General features: G+C 40.2%; 1 protein-coding gene across 1 annotated transcript; it reads left to right on the top strand.

The window, feature by feature from the left end:
* The first annotated feature begins 3,306 nt into the window (after positions 1-3,306).
* Positions 3,307-7,702, top strand: LOC105932666 (chemokine-like receptor 1). Its single transcript, XM_012871915.3, has 2 exons — positions 3,307-3,802; positions 5,785-7,702. Exon 2 carries the CDS (start codon positions 5,796-5,798, stop codon positions 6,933-6,935), a length of 1,140 nt encoding a protein of 379 aa, XP_012727369.2. The 5' UTR covers positions 3,307-3,802; positions 5,785-5,795; the 3' UTR covers positions 6,936-7,702.
* The last annotated feature ends 10,144 nt before the right edge of the window (positions 7,703-17,846 follow it).

Genomic DNA, 17,846 nt, shown 5'->3' with positions numbered 1-17,846 from the left:
CAGATCCACACAGCAAAAGCCTGAAGGGACGGAGCGAGTCTGTGAAATGCTGCTAAGTGTCCCGTACAGCGACATATACAGCTGCCTTATAAACACGGCAGGCCAGTACAGACGAGAGAGCATGAAAGCCCCTGAAATCACTGGACGGCTACAATTATTTTATATTGGGACATGTTCAGCCATGTTTGTGTAACATACAGAAGCGGAGTCGGACATAGACAGCGCCTCAGCAAAGAGGAAGACCCACCACCGGTAAAAAAAAAAAAAAACATTGTTAACTAAGGATTATTTTGGTGTTTTTGTTTTATTAATCCTTTTCACAGACTCATGCCAGAGGGTTTACATACATTGTACATGTACGCATATTATTATGAAACAAACGTTTACGTTTTGACATAAGTATATATCATAATTTTTTATTTATATAATTATTTAAGTAGAACAATGACTAGTGCAAAATTAAGTTGTATTTACCGGAGATGAAGTGTAGACTGCAAATTATGTCGTGGTATGATGGCTCCCACAGTCGATTGGGATTGTCTGCCTGAATCCTTTTCATTGAAAATATCCATTTCTTTCTTCGTCCTTCGGTAAATGAAAGAAACTTACATCCTACGATTTGGAATGCCTCTGTGGCCACAGCAAGTCGTAGGCATTGTATAGATTCCAGAAATAAACTAAATAAAAGTACGCTGTAATTCACCCGTTTTGTCATGGTAGTAGACGAGAACAGTACTGTTTTTGCCTACCAGCATGACCCGGATGTAGTGTGGATGTAGCTCGTGACGTCATGCGTGAACTGGTCTATTGTGACATATCTATTATCTGAGAGGGGAGGGGCAGATTTCAGGGGGGTCCATTGCACCCCCTCCTTTAGCTCCGCCCTTGCCTTTGATCACTGGGAGCACATTTGTATCAACCAATAACAGCTCTTCAAAGACAGCATCACATCTAGCAACGGAGTCAACCACACCTCATCACTAAGATAAAGATTTCTGTGTTCTCCTTATTAAAGCTGGGCATACACTGTGCCGCTTTTTGCCCTTTTTGGGCTGATTCTTCAGTGGTGCGAGAATTTTTTTGGATCGGGCCAAGTTTCAGCTTAATCGTGCGTCCTGCATCGTGTAGAATACAGGGGGTAACAAGGGGTGATTAGCCTCTCATGACCACTTCCTGATCAGGGATCGTACGGTTGGATAAAAATCAAACATGTTTGAAATCCAGTTGGCCCTCGTGAGGTGATCATGAGCGCATCCTTCTATTGAAGCAGAGCTACGAGCGTCTACGTGCCGATTTCTCCTAACCTCGCGCGCTGAGCATGTGCAAACAAGGGAATTCTTCTTCTTCTTCTCAGATGAAAACATAGGAGTGGAGGGAAGCGTGGTGGCAGTACGTGTGACATGGACTCAAACTACGCAGGAGCAACTCGTGGAATTTCCAAGGCAGAGTGTTTTGTTCTAGTGAGCCTAATATTTAACAGTGAACATTGACACTTCCGTCTTTTTCTTCTACTACTGTTTACATTTGGCTTCCGAAGGGGCAAGCGGCATCTCTCTACGGGTCTAGTCCGACGTGTGGTTTTTGGATGTACAGTGTGAGCAGTCAGATCTCCTCAGAGCATCGGGCCGTACAGTGTAAGAACAGATGTCGTTAGCTGTGAACTTTTAAACCCCGTGGTTTCGTCGTACAGTCTGAGCTGTACCTGAGTACAACTATTAAAAATATCATACAGTGTATGCAGCGATCTGAATCACTTTTAAGCTAAAACTCCGTGGTAGACATTTTTAGACTAAGATAGAAGCTCAATGAGAGGACTCTGAGAATCTTTGTGAATACAGGCACAGGTTAATCTCGTTTGGAACCAACTTCCAGTTTTAGTCCGTGAGGCAGACACCCTGTCTACTTTTAAGACCAGGCTAAAAACTCTCCTTTTTGATAAAGCTTCTAGTTACAGTTGTTTGGGTTATCCTGAGCTATCTCTGTAGATATGCTGCTATAGGCTTAGGCTGCTGGAGGACATCAAGATCTATTTTTCATACTCCGTTGAGTTCTCCTGCTGTTCTCCAGTTTGCATTATTTGCTGTTATTTCAAGGGTTTAACATTGTGTTCTCTCTGTCGTTTTTTTCTCTTCTTGGTACGGTTTGACATTCTGTTAGCTGTAACATCATCCGGGGGGGGGGGGGGGGGGGTGGTTAGGGTTAGGGTTAGGTTTAACCCATTACCCTCTAACATAGAAATGATGCTGGATCAATGTGTGCTTCTATTCTTTTTTGTGTCTCTACTCTGTCTTCTCCAACCCCTAGTCGTTCAAAACAGGTGGCCGTTGACAAGCCTGGTTCTGCTGGAAGTTTTTTCTTAAAGGGGAGTTCTCCTCTCCACAGTCAATACATGCATGCTCAGTATGAGGGATTGCTGCAAAGCCATCGACAATGCAGACGATTCTCCACTGTGGCTGCGCTCTTGTTCAGGAGGAGTGATGCTGCTCTTCTAGACTTAAATAAAATTTCATTGAATTGAATTTACTTAGCTGGAGCTTCTTTTGCATAAATTACTGCATCAGTGCATCGTGACATGGAGGCCATTAGCCTGTGAATCTGCTGTGGTGTTAAAGAAACCCTGGTTGCTTTGATGGATGCCTTCAGCTCGTCTGCATCTTTGTCCCCCGTTGGCACTGTGGGCAGAGAACTATTCCTCCAGGAAGATGAAATCAGTATCTCCAAAATTCCCTGGTAGGTGGCTGTCCTGACTTTGAATTGCACACTAGCAGATAACATAACTTATTAAAACATCACTGATTTGGGAAACTTCATATTGGACTATTTGACTTTCAACTAAAATGCATACTTTGCTCTGTTGAGCACTACTTCTGTCCTTTTCTATATGCATTAGCTTAGACGAGACACTACTATTTAAGTAGAAGTTTAACACAAGGACAGTTGTAGCCAATGTTTTTGGAAAAGCTTCACATCCCAATTCTCTCAATGCTGTGACTATCCCTGCTGCTCGTGCACCTTTTTCAACCACAGTTTTTCCTTCCACTCAGTTTTCCATAAAGGATTCAGCTGGCTGTGAATAGCCAGCTTCTGTTAACAGTTTGTGGCTGTCAAGGCTTCATTGTGACTGTATAAGGCAATACATGAAAGTCCATATTATAAGTGGTTTTTATTTGTATGTTTGGTAATTTTCTGAGAAACTGAATTTTGTTTTCCATTACAGCCATAATCGTAAAGTGTAAATGAACAGAAACAATACACATCTGAAATAGACTTATTTTACATATGTATATGATAAATGAGTTTGACTTTTTGAACTGAATCTTGATGGTAGATAAACATTTGGGTGGAATTTTAGTAATTGAGATGCAAGTTTAACTGCCTAAGAGAGTGATTAAACAAAACATTGACTCAGGGGGGATGGACACAAATGAACGCCGCGGTTTTAGATTTTTACTAGATTTTTATTTCTAAAGCTAAATAATGAACTCGGTCTCTTTTTCCTTCCACTTCATAAAGTATAAAATACAACAATATGATACAATAAAAAGGCTTCATTGATTGGGATATCTGTGATGTGGGCTTCTTTTAAAAAAGAAACTTCACAGATGCACTTTTGCAAAGCGTAAACACTGCAAAAGTTTCCCTGCTCACCAGATGGTGAGCTGCCTGCTGCGAGACATCCCGCCCCGATGTGATGTCAAACACTTCAGGGGTGTCAGAGACCTGAGCTCCACGTTTCCCCTTAAGCAGCCAGTCAGAGCTGTCTGGGAAGCTGAACACATCTGACTGATCTGGACAAGACAAGGTAGGAAGCTTAAAACTCGTTTTTGTTTTTTGTTTGTTTTAGATTAAAAGCAGGACGGTCAATTAGAATACATTATCTCAATTAAAATATCAGATAAATAGATGGAATGTGTCAGATTGCTTTTTTTATTTAACAAGAAAAAAGACTATTCTTGCAGACTGAGTTTTAGTATTTACCTGTGAGTGCTCATAAAGCCTGCAGAAAAAAATATTGGATAAATAGATGGAATGTGTCAGATGACTTTTTTTACTGACAAAAAAAGACTATTCTTGCAGACTGAGTTTTTGTATTTACCTAGAATGATGAAGCATTAACTGTGAGTGCTCATTAAAGCCCGCAGAGCCGTTATCCGTGGGAACCCTGATTGCAGTGCGGGTGCAGCGGAGAACAGAAGTTTCTGCTCATCAGGATCAGTTCCCCTTTTACTCTCGCTTTGAACCAGCTTTTGAACGCAACAACGGAGTGACTGCTCAAAGCGGAACAGAGCATCAGTAATTGGCCGGATTGCCCATGTGCCCATGTGGTTAGTCCTTGGCCGGATTAACCACATGGGTAACTGGGCAATTGCCTAGGGGCCAACGGTCTCTAAAGGGCCCAGGGCAGACGCATCTTTACACTGTGAACATGAGTTCACAGTGTAAAGATGAAATGGACAACTACTCATGTAACAATTCAGTCTTGGTGTCACCAATCTTACTCAAAGTACAATGTTGGGTCCTCCATGCTGCTTGTGTATTAAGATTTACTGCACATTTAAACACTGACAACTCCCTATTGTTAGGGAAATTATTAGTTGTCTGAGAAGATGTAGGTAAGGAGAAGCTGTTATCTACACTTCAGATATATGATGTAAGAAATGTGTTTGGAATGTTAAAAATAAATTACATTAAATGGGCTACACAGAGCAACTACAACTCAATTGTACATTTGTTGAAATTTGAATTTAATATTTGAAATGCTGTTAGTATTAGTTACAGTTCTACTTCCAGTGCAGAGTAAATATAATACATTTATTTGCAGTCCCTTGAATGTATAATTTTGCTGTGTTTTATAATGCAGACAGAGTATCTTAGATAAAAAAAAATGAGGGTGGGGTTTATCTCTGCACATTTCTATATCTTCAAAAGAAAATACAGGATAAATCTAGACGACAGACATATTTTGACTATATTTGGTTTAATAGGCATATATTTACCGTCTGTGTCTGTTGCTGGCTGATCAAATGGAAAAAACTCTCAATTCGACATTCAAATTTTCCTCACTTTTATCGATATATCTAGTCTACTGATGAACAGCTATTTGATTTAAATTGTTGTTTTTAATAAATTGCCTGCTCCCAAGATATCACACTAACACCGTGTTAATTAGTTTTGCTTCACACAAAACATGACACACAGTTCTCAGAATATTTTAGGACATTTTTCTTTGAATATGAGAAAAAGTGGCATTGTCTTATGCTGAACAGTAGTTTTTCGCTTGGTAACTCTATGATTTTCATTTTGACCACACTATTATTGTTGAATAATGAGCACTGACCTTAACTGAGCCAAGTCAGGCAACAAAAATGTTGTTCTCAGTATTTTTGTGACCTCCAAAATTAGTTTTTGTGGTGCTGTTGGAGTAATTTTTGTAGGTTTTTATTCATGGAAAGGTTCACCACTTTTCCATTTCTCTCACTGTGGTACTCTGGAGTCCCAAAGCTTTATACAGAAATGGCTTTTAACCCTTTCCATGATGGTTTAAATGATTTTGTACCTCAGTGGTACTGGAAGATATGTAATCTGGCTTGATGTTTTGCTTTTAAGATTTTGTGGCCTATGTCATTTTGTCAGACAGATCTTGTTTAAAGAGGACATATCATGCTTTTTAATGCTTTGCTTTTCACAATAAAGTCATTCAGCTGAATCTGCCAGAGGCATGAAAGTTAGCGGCTTTTCAGTTTGTTCCTTCAAATCGTTCTAACATCTTGTCATTTCTTGCAGGTTTTTCAACAATGACGGATATGGCGACTGCTTTTTACTATTACAGCAATGACACAGAATACAATTACTCCTTGTACGATGATTACGAATACAAGGATGATCATAGCTACAAAGATGAGCCCACTAAGCTGAGGCAGTCCCTCAACATCATGTCCCTCATCGTCTACTCTCTGGCCTTCGTGCTGGGCGTGCTCGGGAATGGAGTGGTTATCTGGGTGACCGGCTTCAAGATGAAGAAAACGGTCAACACAGTTTGGTTCCTTAACCTGGCCATGGCTGACTTCCTCTTCACAGCATTCCTGCCTCTGAGCGTGACGTACACAGCCATGGACTTTCACTGGCCGTTTGGCAAGTTCATGTGCAAGCTGAACACCACCATCAGCTTTCTGAACCTGTTTGCCAGCGTCTACATTCTGGTGGTGATCAGCGTGGACAGATGCGTGTCTGTTGTGTGGCCCGTCTGGGCTCAGAACCACAGGAACACACGGAAAGCCTCCTGCATCAGTCTGTGCGTCTGGGCGTTGGCTTTAATCCTCAGCACTCCATATTTTGTCTTCAGGGACACGAGGCCATCGTATGAGGATAAGAAGATCATCAACTGCTTCAACAACTTTGGTCTGTCTGACGACAGTAAAAGTCAATCTATGGCTGCGCTGCACCTTTTCCGCCACAAGGCCATGACCATTACACGCTTTCTCCTAGGCTTCGTCATCCCCTTCACCATCATCGTCTCCTGCTACGCCATCATAATCCACCACCTCAGACGAAACCGCACGCTGGCCAGCCAGTCAAGTCGTCCTTTCAAGATAATTGCTGCCATCATCGTCACGTTTTTCCTGTGCTGGGCTCCCTATCACATTCTGGGCCTGATTGAGATGGTGAGCCACATGAGAAATCACTCAAGCTTGACGATGAGCCACATCCTCATAATCGGAAGCCCGATCGCCACGAGCCTGGCCTTTCTCAACAGCTGCCTGAACCCACTGCTGTACGTGTTCATGGGTCAGGACTTCAAGGATAAAGTCCGCAAATCCATCCTGAAGGTGCTGGAGAACGCCTTCCAGGAGGAGGTGTCCCGCTCTTACACCTACACAAACTCAATGGTCACTATTCAAAGCAAAGACAAGTCGGTCTCTGACGTTGATGTGTGAGGCTTTCACAAAAACTTTACCTGTACAATGTAAATGCTACTGTACAGTATATCGAATAGCTTTTTATTACCCAACCATTTCTTCTTCTTTGCTTTTAATATTGTTTTACAACGTCTCAGAATGTAATCTCCACTCCTTGTGTAGTTTAATTTTATGTTACAAACGTCATCAAACTTCATGCAATTTCCTACTGTGAAAGATGTCGGGCCATAAAATCTGAAAAAAAGAACCAAATGTATGCAACATTTTGCTCAACCAAAGAAAAACAGCAAGTTTTTTTTACCAGCTTCCTCTTCTTTTTGGAATTGAAGAACAGAAACTTGGTACTTAGCACATGATACTGCCTATAATGGTCAAGTGTGGGTCCACATCACCTGTAAACTAGAACAAAGTGTGCAGTTACATTCAGTTTTTACCACAGTTCAGGTCAGCAAAGTAATATTAACACTTTACCTGAATCGTATTTTTCTCTTAAAGAGTAAATTTCAGCCGCCATTCATGTTACATCATCCCTAGTCTCTTAGACACAAATTCAGCTAACTGGTGGTGTAAAACCTACTACATGTTGCAGTAAATACTTCATCACCTTTTCTAAAACACATTAAAAATATATAATGCTGTTTGGTGGACGCTTAAATTTCCAGATTTTGGATTTGCCCCATTCCTGTATGTATTGGATGTATTGGATGCATTGGCATTAAAAAAACTTGTGATTTTGTTACTGTGGTATTTGTGGCATAATAAACATTGCAGACCTCTGCATAAAAGGTTGATTCAGATGTCAACATTGTCATTTTTTTTTCAGCACTTGTGTACTGGTGCTAAATGTAGTTTTGCTGATTACGTCAAATAAGTGTTGATGATTCATCACCACTTGAGTGGAAAATCTGTGAATTACTGATGCATTGTTACTCACTTGATCTATGTAGCTAGTTGATTACATGCACATCACCTATCATACGAAATAACTGATCCCAAAGCAAACTTAAAGAGCTGTTAACACCTCTAGATGGGGCTATTTAGTCAGGTAAAAAATCAGCAAGCAAACAAAGGCGTCTATGGGGGAACGTTACAAATTAAGATCAAGTTAGACATCATTTTGTCTGATAAAATTATAAAATCTCATATAAATAGCTACAAGAATACAAAAAAATACACACACATGTGTTTGTAAACACACATCAAGTCTGTTGTGATCAAAAGAAACTATAAAGACCAGCAGAGCTCTGTAGCACTGTTGAGTCATAGCAACAAGGTCTTGGGTTCAAATCCTGCAGTCTCACACCTGCACATAACTCTGTGCATGTACAGGCATGGACTCTCTCTGGATACTCTGGTTTCTCCCATAGTCCAAAAAATGTGACTGTTAGGTTGATCGGTCTTTCTAAATTGCCTGTGTGTGCAAACAAATTTTGACATCCCACATGGTATGGTCATGGCTTGATTTTTTTTTTCTTATTCTTTTTTAGTTTTCTTTTTTTCTTTTCTTTTCTTTTTTTTTTTTTTTTTTTTTTGCTGGGAAGCATACATTTTATATATATATATTTTACTATTTACCTTAATTTAACCAGGAAGTCTCATTGAGATTCATATCTCTTTTACAAAGGAGGCCCAGTCAAGGTAGCAGCCATTAAAAAATAGACATGTAATCATAAACAATACAATAACACAATAAAAATGTAATAAATGGTTAGAATTGGAATTAGAATGGAGCGAACTGACAATAAAACAAGCATTTTCAATTTCATTTTCTAAATCCATCATGAATGTGAATGTTATAATTTAAGAGATGATGCTGTTTTACCAAGGAGTCTTGAAATCTGGGGGAAACTTAAAAGCAACGACTGTGAGAAACGCAAATAGTAGTTGCTAGAGCTAATAGACAGAAGGGAGCTGAGATACTGTTGGAGTTCATGCAGCAAAGCTTTAAAGACAAACAGAGACTGTTGCAATGCTTACAAGGACTTAATGATATTCAGCCTACCAAATCATAACGGATGCTGTGGTGAGTTTGAGATAAGCCGTATCAAGCATTTTTAAAGTAGAAGATACTGCATGGCTGTATATACAGAAACACCTATAACATAAAGGTGGTTTCCACAAGCATGTAAAACATGATTAATTTCTCAACTAAAAAAGTTTTGATTCAGGTTTCTTGACAAAATTTGTGACATGTACATTAAATATGAGCTTTTCATCAGTCCATATGCCCAGGTACTTATAGGACACCCTTTCAGTCAATCTATCATCAAATGTGAGGATTCATTAAGAAAACAATAATGTTAAAAAACATGTTAAAATTAATAATTAGTAGAAGCAACATTTCGTTTTATTTTTTCATTATTTTTTGCCCTGTGTTCCAAAGAAATGCTTTTAATTTAAAAATGTTGATTTAAATACACCCTGGACTGTCATGCGCTTTAGTCATTGGTTTTGGTTTGTATCAGGAGGAGGTGGAGGGGGGGGGGGGGGGGTTGGCTGTTTACTATACTCTGTGCTGCTCCCTTCCATTAATTGAAATAAACTTCACCTTGGACCTCCAGTGGTTCCACCTGTTAGTACAACTTTAAATATCATCAGTGGTGAGACGAGAGGCCCGACACCACTCGCTACAGCATTTTGGGTCCAGAGATGGAGTGACAGGCAAGATATGAATCACTGTGAGAACTGCGACTAGCCATACGCAGCACTTGGTATCGCCTTCAGAGCATATGGGCTTGTTAACCATTTTCAGTGCAACATGACAGCGTTTGAACCACTCTAGCTTAACGCCAAAACTACTTGGATTGATCAGACCTGAAATTTCTACACTGAACAGACACTATAACACAGCTCTCCGCAAAGAAAACCTGTTCTTTTATGAAAACAACACCTGTCGGCCTGACAATGTTTGCACGCCATGTGAGCCTTAGTTATGCACTCGGATGTGTGTAGTTAGTTTTTGTAGATATCATCTCATCGCCATGTGTGAGCTGCACACCAGTGCTTGTGTGCGCCGCCTGCCTGACCTGTTTTCTTGTGTGGGTTCCCTGCTTGCCTGCCCACACTGGATACTTCATCGGCTTTCGATTCTGATCACGATCCTGGATTATATTTTGGCTTCCTGTTTCGCCCTTTGAACTGTCTGCCTGCCATCACCGTAGACTCTAGCCTGCTATTACCACTCTCCTTTTTTTTTTGCTTAAATAAGCCTTTTAAAGCGCAATACTATTTCTAGTCCAATTATCAGCATCTCCGTTCTATGTACAACATGGACACCCCAACCCTGCGTTATCGAAGCAAAATAAATCGAAAATGCATGTACTGTGGACAGACCTGAGCTAACTTTCTTTCAATGCATAATGATAAGTGTTTTATGCAGCTAAACATCAACATTGAAAAAAACGGATACCTTTTGATTGGTGGGGAGTTGAGGATGACTCTGTTATTTTTGGGAAACTGGGTAACCAAATAGTAACAGCACTAGTCAGGAAACTACCTTATCACTGTGGGACTATGAAACCTTCAAGGTAAGAAAAAGAGAAGGAAAGCACTAATGATCATCCCTGTTTATTTATTTCATTATCTATAAAGAGTATTGGTTTTGCTTTTATATCATTTTGTTTGTATTCTTACATACTTATGAAAGTTAACCTAACTAGGGTTAGGATTTATATTTCACATATGAGAAAGTATTAGCTTATAAAAAGCTGCAAATCTTATTGTTATTGTGTCAGATATAAAATGATTTGTTTTCTCCTGACTGTGCTTTTTTTAATGCACCCACGACTTCTGTGAATATGTTTTTTAAAGCTAGTTAATTCTTAGGAGACTTATTTACAGTTTTGTACTTTTGAAAAATCAAATATCTGTCAGTGCCTTCAGTCACATATAGGGAAAACTGTTACCTTTTGTTAAAATATTTGTATTTTACCTCTGTGTTTTTGTTTTGTAATTCAGTATTTTTAATAACGATTCTATGAAATAAACTTTTTAATTCTGTTAACCCATTCAGTCCTATTAGAATGCTTGACGATCTCTGTGGACACAGTGTTCACTTCTACCGCCCTCTGCTGGGCCTCAGCCCAAACACAGCTAAACAGATTTTGCCATCTTTTTCTTCAATATGCTTGTTCAAATACGAAGGATTTTGTAAACCTCATCACCAAGCTGTATTTTTTATTGGGATTAATAATTTTTTTGTGAAATAAAATAGAAACCTTGATGATGCCTTTAAGTTCCGAGAGACTCAGGCAAGTGCTTTAAATAAGACTAGTTATGCAAATACGCAAACTAGACAAATGTAACAGATTTTTTTTGATGCAATAAATGTGTTTAGTTTTTTTTTTTTCTGATTTCCACGTTATACTATCTTTAAATAATTTGCAACTATTTCAACACAAGGCCTTGACTATCCTCCACTTCCTCCTAAGATCAGTTGACATCATTAGTATCAGAAGTTCTCATCTTTTGAGCAGATCATATTTAAGGTTGTTTCTACAGTCATCATTTCCTCCTGTGCAGTTTCCAGTTATATCAAGAATGCAGTCTCTTTTCCAGGATTAGCCATCTCACTTAAATGGTCAATGGTCTCTATTCAGAACAAAGAGACGGCTATCTTTCATTCTGACTTCAGATGGTTAATGTCACTGTTTTACCACATTATTGTTTAAGTTAAGCTTTTTACATTATATTTGTTACGTCTTATACATACCCATTCAATAAATCAGAATGTTAATTGAACAGTGTATTTATTTTAGTTACTCAATTCACTAAGTGAAAGACCTTATGTGGCTTGATTACATACATACTGATATTTTGAAGCCTTAGTTTCCATTAATTATTGTTTCTATTAATGAGTTCCCATGAGACTTAATAAAACATTTAAGATTTGGATATATCTTTTTTCTTTCTTTCTTTTTTCTTTAAATGCCATTCATCTTTTTCCATCTATTTCACAAATTGTCAGGATGCAGCTTATAGGCTGCATGCTGAGCCTCCTTTCCTCTCTCTCTTCCCTGAGCAGCCTGATTGGTTCCACCTGTCAGGTTGCAATTATCACTGATCTGTTGCCACCTGTGTTCACCTCTATATATACTCACCTCATTCTGTTCTCGTTGCCGGTCCGTAGTGTTCAACTCCTGCTCCGTTTCAGTCCCTATCCTGTGTCAACTCAGTTTTTTTGTTCAGTCAGCCACAAGACTTTTCTTCAGCTTTATTTTTGTTCAGTCACTGCCAGAGACTCTGCTTCAGCGCTGTTTCAGCTCACCCTCGGCCAGAGACCTTTTTCCAGCCCAGCCTCAGCCTGAAGCACTGTTCCAGCTAAGTCACAGCCAGAGACTCCATTCCAACTCAGCCCGCAGTTTGGTTTCGCTGTTTCCGGTGTTCCGCTGTGGTCTGTCTTCGGCTCGTGCTCAGTCCTGGTTTCAATTTCTCGGCTGCTTGGTTCCGTCTTGGTCTCACGTCCTCCACACCTGGTGAGCCGCCCTGGTCTCAAGTTCTCACCTCCTGTCTTCGTCCTGGTCTCAAGTGTACCGTCCTGGTCTCAAGTCATCGGCTCCAGTGCTCTTTTATGGTCAGTCCCTCCGCACTCCTCCTGTCGGCCAGCTTCTGCACCCTACATCTCCGTCAGTTAAAAGACTCTGGTTTCTCTCGTCATCATCAACAATGTTCAACAAACTCACTTTAAAGAACTTGCTCTGTGTGTGCGTGCTGTGTCCGGGTTCATCCTAAGACAAATCATGACACAAATATTCTCTAATTTGTGTTGGTCTACTACAAAACATTTCCATAACCTACATAGTTGCTGTTTTTATCAGAACAAAAAGGAAAAGTACAAGGAATATGAATACAACTGAAAGGCGCTGAATCTCAAATGTGACCAATAAGATTTCAACTCAGGGGTAAGCTCACATTGTGTTTAAGTGGCTTATTCCCAAATGGCACTAAATGGAAGATATATTTCTTCCAAGCACACATCTATCTGGCCTGATGGAGATTGTTCATATTTAAATAGGGTACCATGTATGCAATTAAAGGAAATCTTCTGCCAATTTTTACATTCATTCTGTACATTCTGAAAAAAAATCCAGCATTTTTGTATATAATTTTAAAAATACAGCGAGCAAGACACCGAAGATATAACTGATCCTCTGAGTTGTGCTTGACGGTTTTGCAAATGACTTACAGGAAATTGTCCACATTTTGTTTAAAAAGCTGTTGATGCTATTTTCTCAGTCAGAGCGGAAGCCTTCTTTGTGGAGCCACAACAGATCATGCTTCATATTCAATTTCATTTATATAGCACCAATTCATGAAACATGTCATCTCTCGACACTTTACAAAGTCAAATTATACAGATTGGTCAAACATTTCTTATATAAGGGAACCAGTTGATTGCTTCAAAGTCCCGACAAGCAGCATTCACTCCTGGAGAAGTGTAGAGTTACAGGGAGAGTCGTCTGCATTGTTCATGGCTTTGCAGCAATCCCTCATACTAAGCAAGCATGGAGCGACAGCGGAAAGAAAAACTTCCCATTAACGGGAAGGAAAACCTCCAGCAGAACCAGGCTCAGTATGAACGATCTTCTGCCTCAACCGACTGGGGGTTACAGAAGACAGAGCAGAGACACAAGGAGACAGACAAAAAGCACAAAAGCACACATTGATCCAGTAATCTGTTCTACATTAGATGGTAATAGCAGGTGATCTGTCTTCCCTGGATGATGTCTCAGTTAACAGAACGCCAGACCAGGTGTACCTACTATGAAGAAAAAAGAGAGAGCAAAAAGTTAAAAGCTGAAATGACAACAGTCATTTCAATGCAAAACTGGAGAACAGTAGACTGGAGAACAGTAGAAATCAGTAGAGTGAGAGAAATAGGCCCTGATGTCGTCCAGTAGCCTAAGCCTATAGCAGCACAACTATAGAGGTAGCTCAGGGTAACATGAGCCACTCTAACTATAAGCTTTGTCAAAAAGGAAAGTTTTAAGCCTAGTCTTAAAAGTAGACAGGGTGTCTGCCTCACGGACCAAAACTGGGAGTTGGTTCCACAGGAGAGGAGCCTGATAGCTAAAGGATCTGCCTCCCATTCTACTTTTAGAGACTCTAGGAACCACCAGCAGACCTGCAGTCTGAGAGCAAAGTGCTCTGTTAGGAATATACGGGGTAATCAGAGCTCTGATATATGATGGAGCTTGATTATTAAGGGCTTTATACGTTAGAAGAAGAATTTTAAATTCTATTCTCGATTTAACAGGAAGTCAATGAAGGGAAGCTGAAAATAAGAGAAATATGATCCCTCTTGTTGATTTTCATCAGAACTCTTGCCGCAGCATTTTGGATCAGCTGAAGACTTTGAACTGCATTTTGTGGACTTCCTGATAGTAAAGAATTGCAATAGTCCAGCCTTGAAGTAACAAATGCATTGACTAGTTTTTCAGCATCACCCCTGGACAGAATGTTTCTAATTTTGGCGATATTCCTGAGGTGAAAAAAGGAAACTCTGGAAATCTGTTTAATATGGGATTTAAATGACATGTCTTGGTCGAAAATAACACCAAGATTTTTTACTTTATTACCAGAGGCCAAGTTAATGCCATCCAGATTAAGTGATTGATTAAGAAGTTTATTTTTTGAGGACTCTGCTCCAAAGATTACAACTTCTGTCTTGTCAGAATTTAAGTGCAGGAAATTTAGCTTTTGATGTCATCAAGACATGACTGCAGTCAAAGTAACTGACTGGATTCATTAGGATTTATGGATAAATATAGGTGAGTGTCATCAGCATATCAGTGGAAATTAATCCCCTGCTGTCTGATAATTTTCCCATTTGGGAGTATATATATATAGTAAAGAGAATTGGTCCAAGGACTGAACCCTGTGGTACTCCGCAGGTGACCCTAGAGTTTGAGGAAGATTTATTATTAACATGAACAAACTGGAATCTGTCCGACGGATAAGATTTAAACCAGCCTAATGCTTTCCCCTTAATCCCTACAGTATGCTCAAGTGTTTGTAGGAGAATATTGTGATCAACTGTGTCAAATGCAGCATTGAGATCAATAAGGACAAGTATAGACACAAGTCCATTATCTGAGGCCATGAGAATATCATTAGTGACCTTCACCAGAGCTGTTTCAGTGCTATGATGAGCTCTGAAGCCTGACTGAAACTCCTCAAGTAGGTCATTACTTTGTTAAATGTTCAAAAAATTGATTAGCAACCACTTTCTCAAGAATTTTAGATAAGAAAAGAAGATTAGATATAGGTCTGTAATTTACTAACTCATCTTGATCAAGAGATGGTTTCTTAAGGACAGGGTTGTGAGGAAATACTGTTAATTATTCACAATCAATGCCATATGTTAGCACAACGTTTAAAGTTTGGAGCCAAGAGTGCGTCGGTTTATGCACATTTTGAGCAACACCAATTGAATCTAGGATAGTTTTAAAGGCTAGGCTAAGGTTATCACATTCTGTGTTAACATGAATGTTGAAATCCCGCACTATAATAACCTTGTCAGTGTTTATCACCAAATCAGATAAGAAGTCTGACAACTGATCCAAAAACTGAGTGCAAGGGCCTGGTGGACGATACAAAACAACAAACAGAAGAAGTCTTATTGCTTTGCAATTTGGATGAGGGAAACTGAGAGTTAAATGTTCAAAAGAACTGTAGTTATTAATTGGCCTGGGACTAATTAATAAATCAGACTGAAAGATGGTTGCCACTCCTCCTCCTCTTCCCACAGAACTGGGAATGTGGAAATTTTAATAATTGGAGGGAGTTGACTCATTTATACTAACGTAGTCCTCTTGTAGCCAGGTTTCTGTGAGACAAAACAAATCAATCTGTTTATCAGAAATCAATTCATTAACTAACAAAGTCTTTGGAGGGAGAGACCTTATATTTAATAGACCACATTTAATTGTTTTATTTTTTTGGTTCAAGGTGAGCTGTATTGATTTTTATTAGATTTTTATGATTTGTTCCTTTTAGATCAGTTTTTGATCTGTTAAGTTTTGGCCGTGGGAAAGACACCGTCTCAATAGGGTAATGGGTGGGTAACAGTACAGAAGCTGTACAGAGCTGTGTTAAACTACGGCTCTGCTTCCTGGTCTGGACCCTGGGTTGTCAGCATTTAGAACTTATAAATCCGGCCAGATTCCTAGAAAGAAGTAACCTGACTCTAGCCATATGGATTTCGCTCCGCCTAGCTCCACTCACATCCATCTGGGACCTCTCCATAGAAATTGCTTTTTTTGAAGGCTGGGCCTTATCAAAAATCCTTGCATATGATTGGATAAGTCATCTTTATCGACGTGCTATTTCAACCACTCACACCGTAGCTAACCCGTGACGCTGTGAGAGCGACGCAGGAAAAAACAAAACTTTTTTAATGTGTTTGCGGGTCTAGTGGCACACGTTTTATTGACAGTGAGCTGACAGGAAGAGGGGGGAAGACAGGCGGCAAAGCGCCGCGGATCGGAGTCGATCCCGGGCCGACCGCATTGAGGACTAAAGGCCTCCTAATATGGTTTACGCTAACCGCTCCGCCACGGGCTTGCCACGGAAAACAAAACTTGACAAATACGGTCGGGAGAAGGGCAAAAACATCGTCTCCACCAACAAAAGCCTTTAGAGCCGTTCTCTGATGTTCTTTTAATGAAACAATATTAGGTAGATTGGACAACACGGAAGAAATAGCAGCATCAATGTTAACGCTTGCTTCCTCGATGCGAGCCGCCATTGCTATCTGAATCAAAACAGTCTCATGTCACAGTCGCTTCTCCACTACGTCACATCTATAAAACTCCAGCCCTGCGTCCTGATTGGGTAGACAATAAAATTGGTTGGCGAAATCACTCTCTATGGGAGAGGTTCCAGATGGATGTGAGTGGAGCTAGGCGGAGCGAAATCCATATGGCTAGAGTCAGGTTAAGAAAGAAGAGCTGCACCATCTAAAGTGGGATGGATGCCGTCTCTCCGGATGAGACCAGGTTTTCCTCAGAAAGTTCGCCAGTTATCAATTTCACCCACGTCGTTTTCAGGACACCACATAGACAACCAGCAGTTGAATGATGACATGCGGCTAAACATGTCATCACTGGTCAGATCAGGCAGGGGACCAGAGAAAATTACGGAGTCCGACATTGTTTTAGCAAACTTACACACTGAAGCAACACCAACTTTAGTGGCCTGGTTACCTGGCTGCTCGGGTGCTTCTGGAGGACCACTACGTAAAGTAACTCTATGTGGCTCCGCGCTAGCAAAGGGGCAGCTATCAGCTGGTTTTTCCATAGCACGGAGCCGGCTCTCCAAATCTGACACCCTCGCCTCCATAGCTACAAAAACACTATATTTATTACAAGAACCATTATCACTAAAGGAGGCAGAGGAATAGCTAAACATCTGACACAGAGAGCAGGAGATGGAGGGAGACTTAGACAGAGACGGAGAAGCGGAGCAGAGAGGAAGGGGGGAAGCCATTGTGGAGCTAAAGCTAGGCTAGGCTAAAGCTAGGCTAGTGCCTTTTTACCACACCAAAAAAGCAAGAGCGATGTGCAGCTACAGAGAATGTTTTAAAAGTGCTTATGTGTTAGAAACAGATGTTACAGCAAAGAGATTAAAGATAAAAGCGAGAGAGTCTGGAGCAACAGACCGTAGTTCTGTAGAAAACAAGAAGTGCACAATACGCCTTACCGCAACCAGGAAGTGACGAGCATCTAAATAAATGAACTCTAAAGAAGATGTGATTGAAGCGTTACACGAGGAATGCTTCAATCATTTTGTGAAAATGAACCCCACCATGAGAAAAGGGTTTTCTTTTTTTGACCACTTCTCCATCAGCAGTTGTATCTGTGGCTGATGAGACAACCAACTTGATTTGTTGCAAAAACTGGTGCAAATTGCTTGTATCTGCATTAGGAA

The sequence above is a fragment of the Fundulus heteroclitus genome, chromosome 3, assembly GCF_011125445.2.
Source record: "Fundulus heteroclitus isolate FHET01 chromosome 3, MU-UCD_Fhet_4.1, whole genome shotgun sequence".
Taxonomy (NCBI): Eukaryota; Metazoa; Chordata; class Actinopteri; order Cyprinodontiformes; family Fundulidae; genus Fundulus; species Fundulus heteroclitus.
The sequence above is the reverse complement of the archived record's forward strand: the minus strand, read 5'-3'. Positions and strand labels throughout refer to the sequence as shown.

Excerpts from the sequence above, each read along its gene's own strand:
- LOC105932666 (XM_012871915.3), top strand. The coding sequence starts at position 5,796 with ATGACGGATATGGCGACTGCTTTTTACTATTACAGCAATGACACAGAA.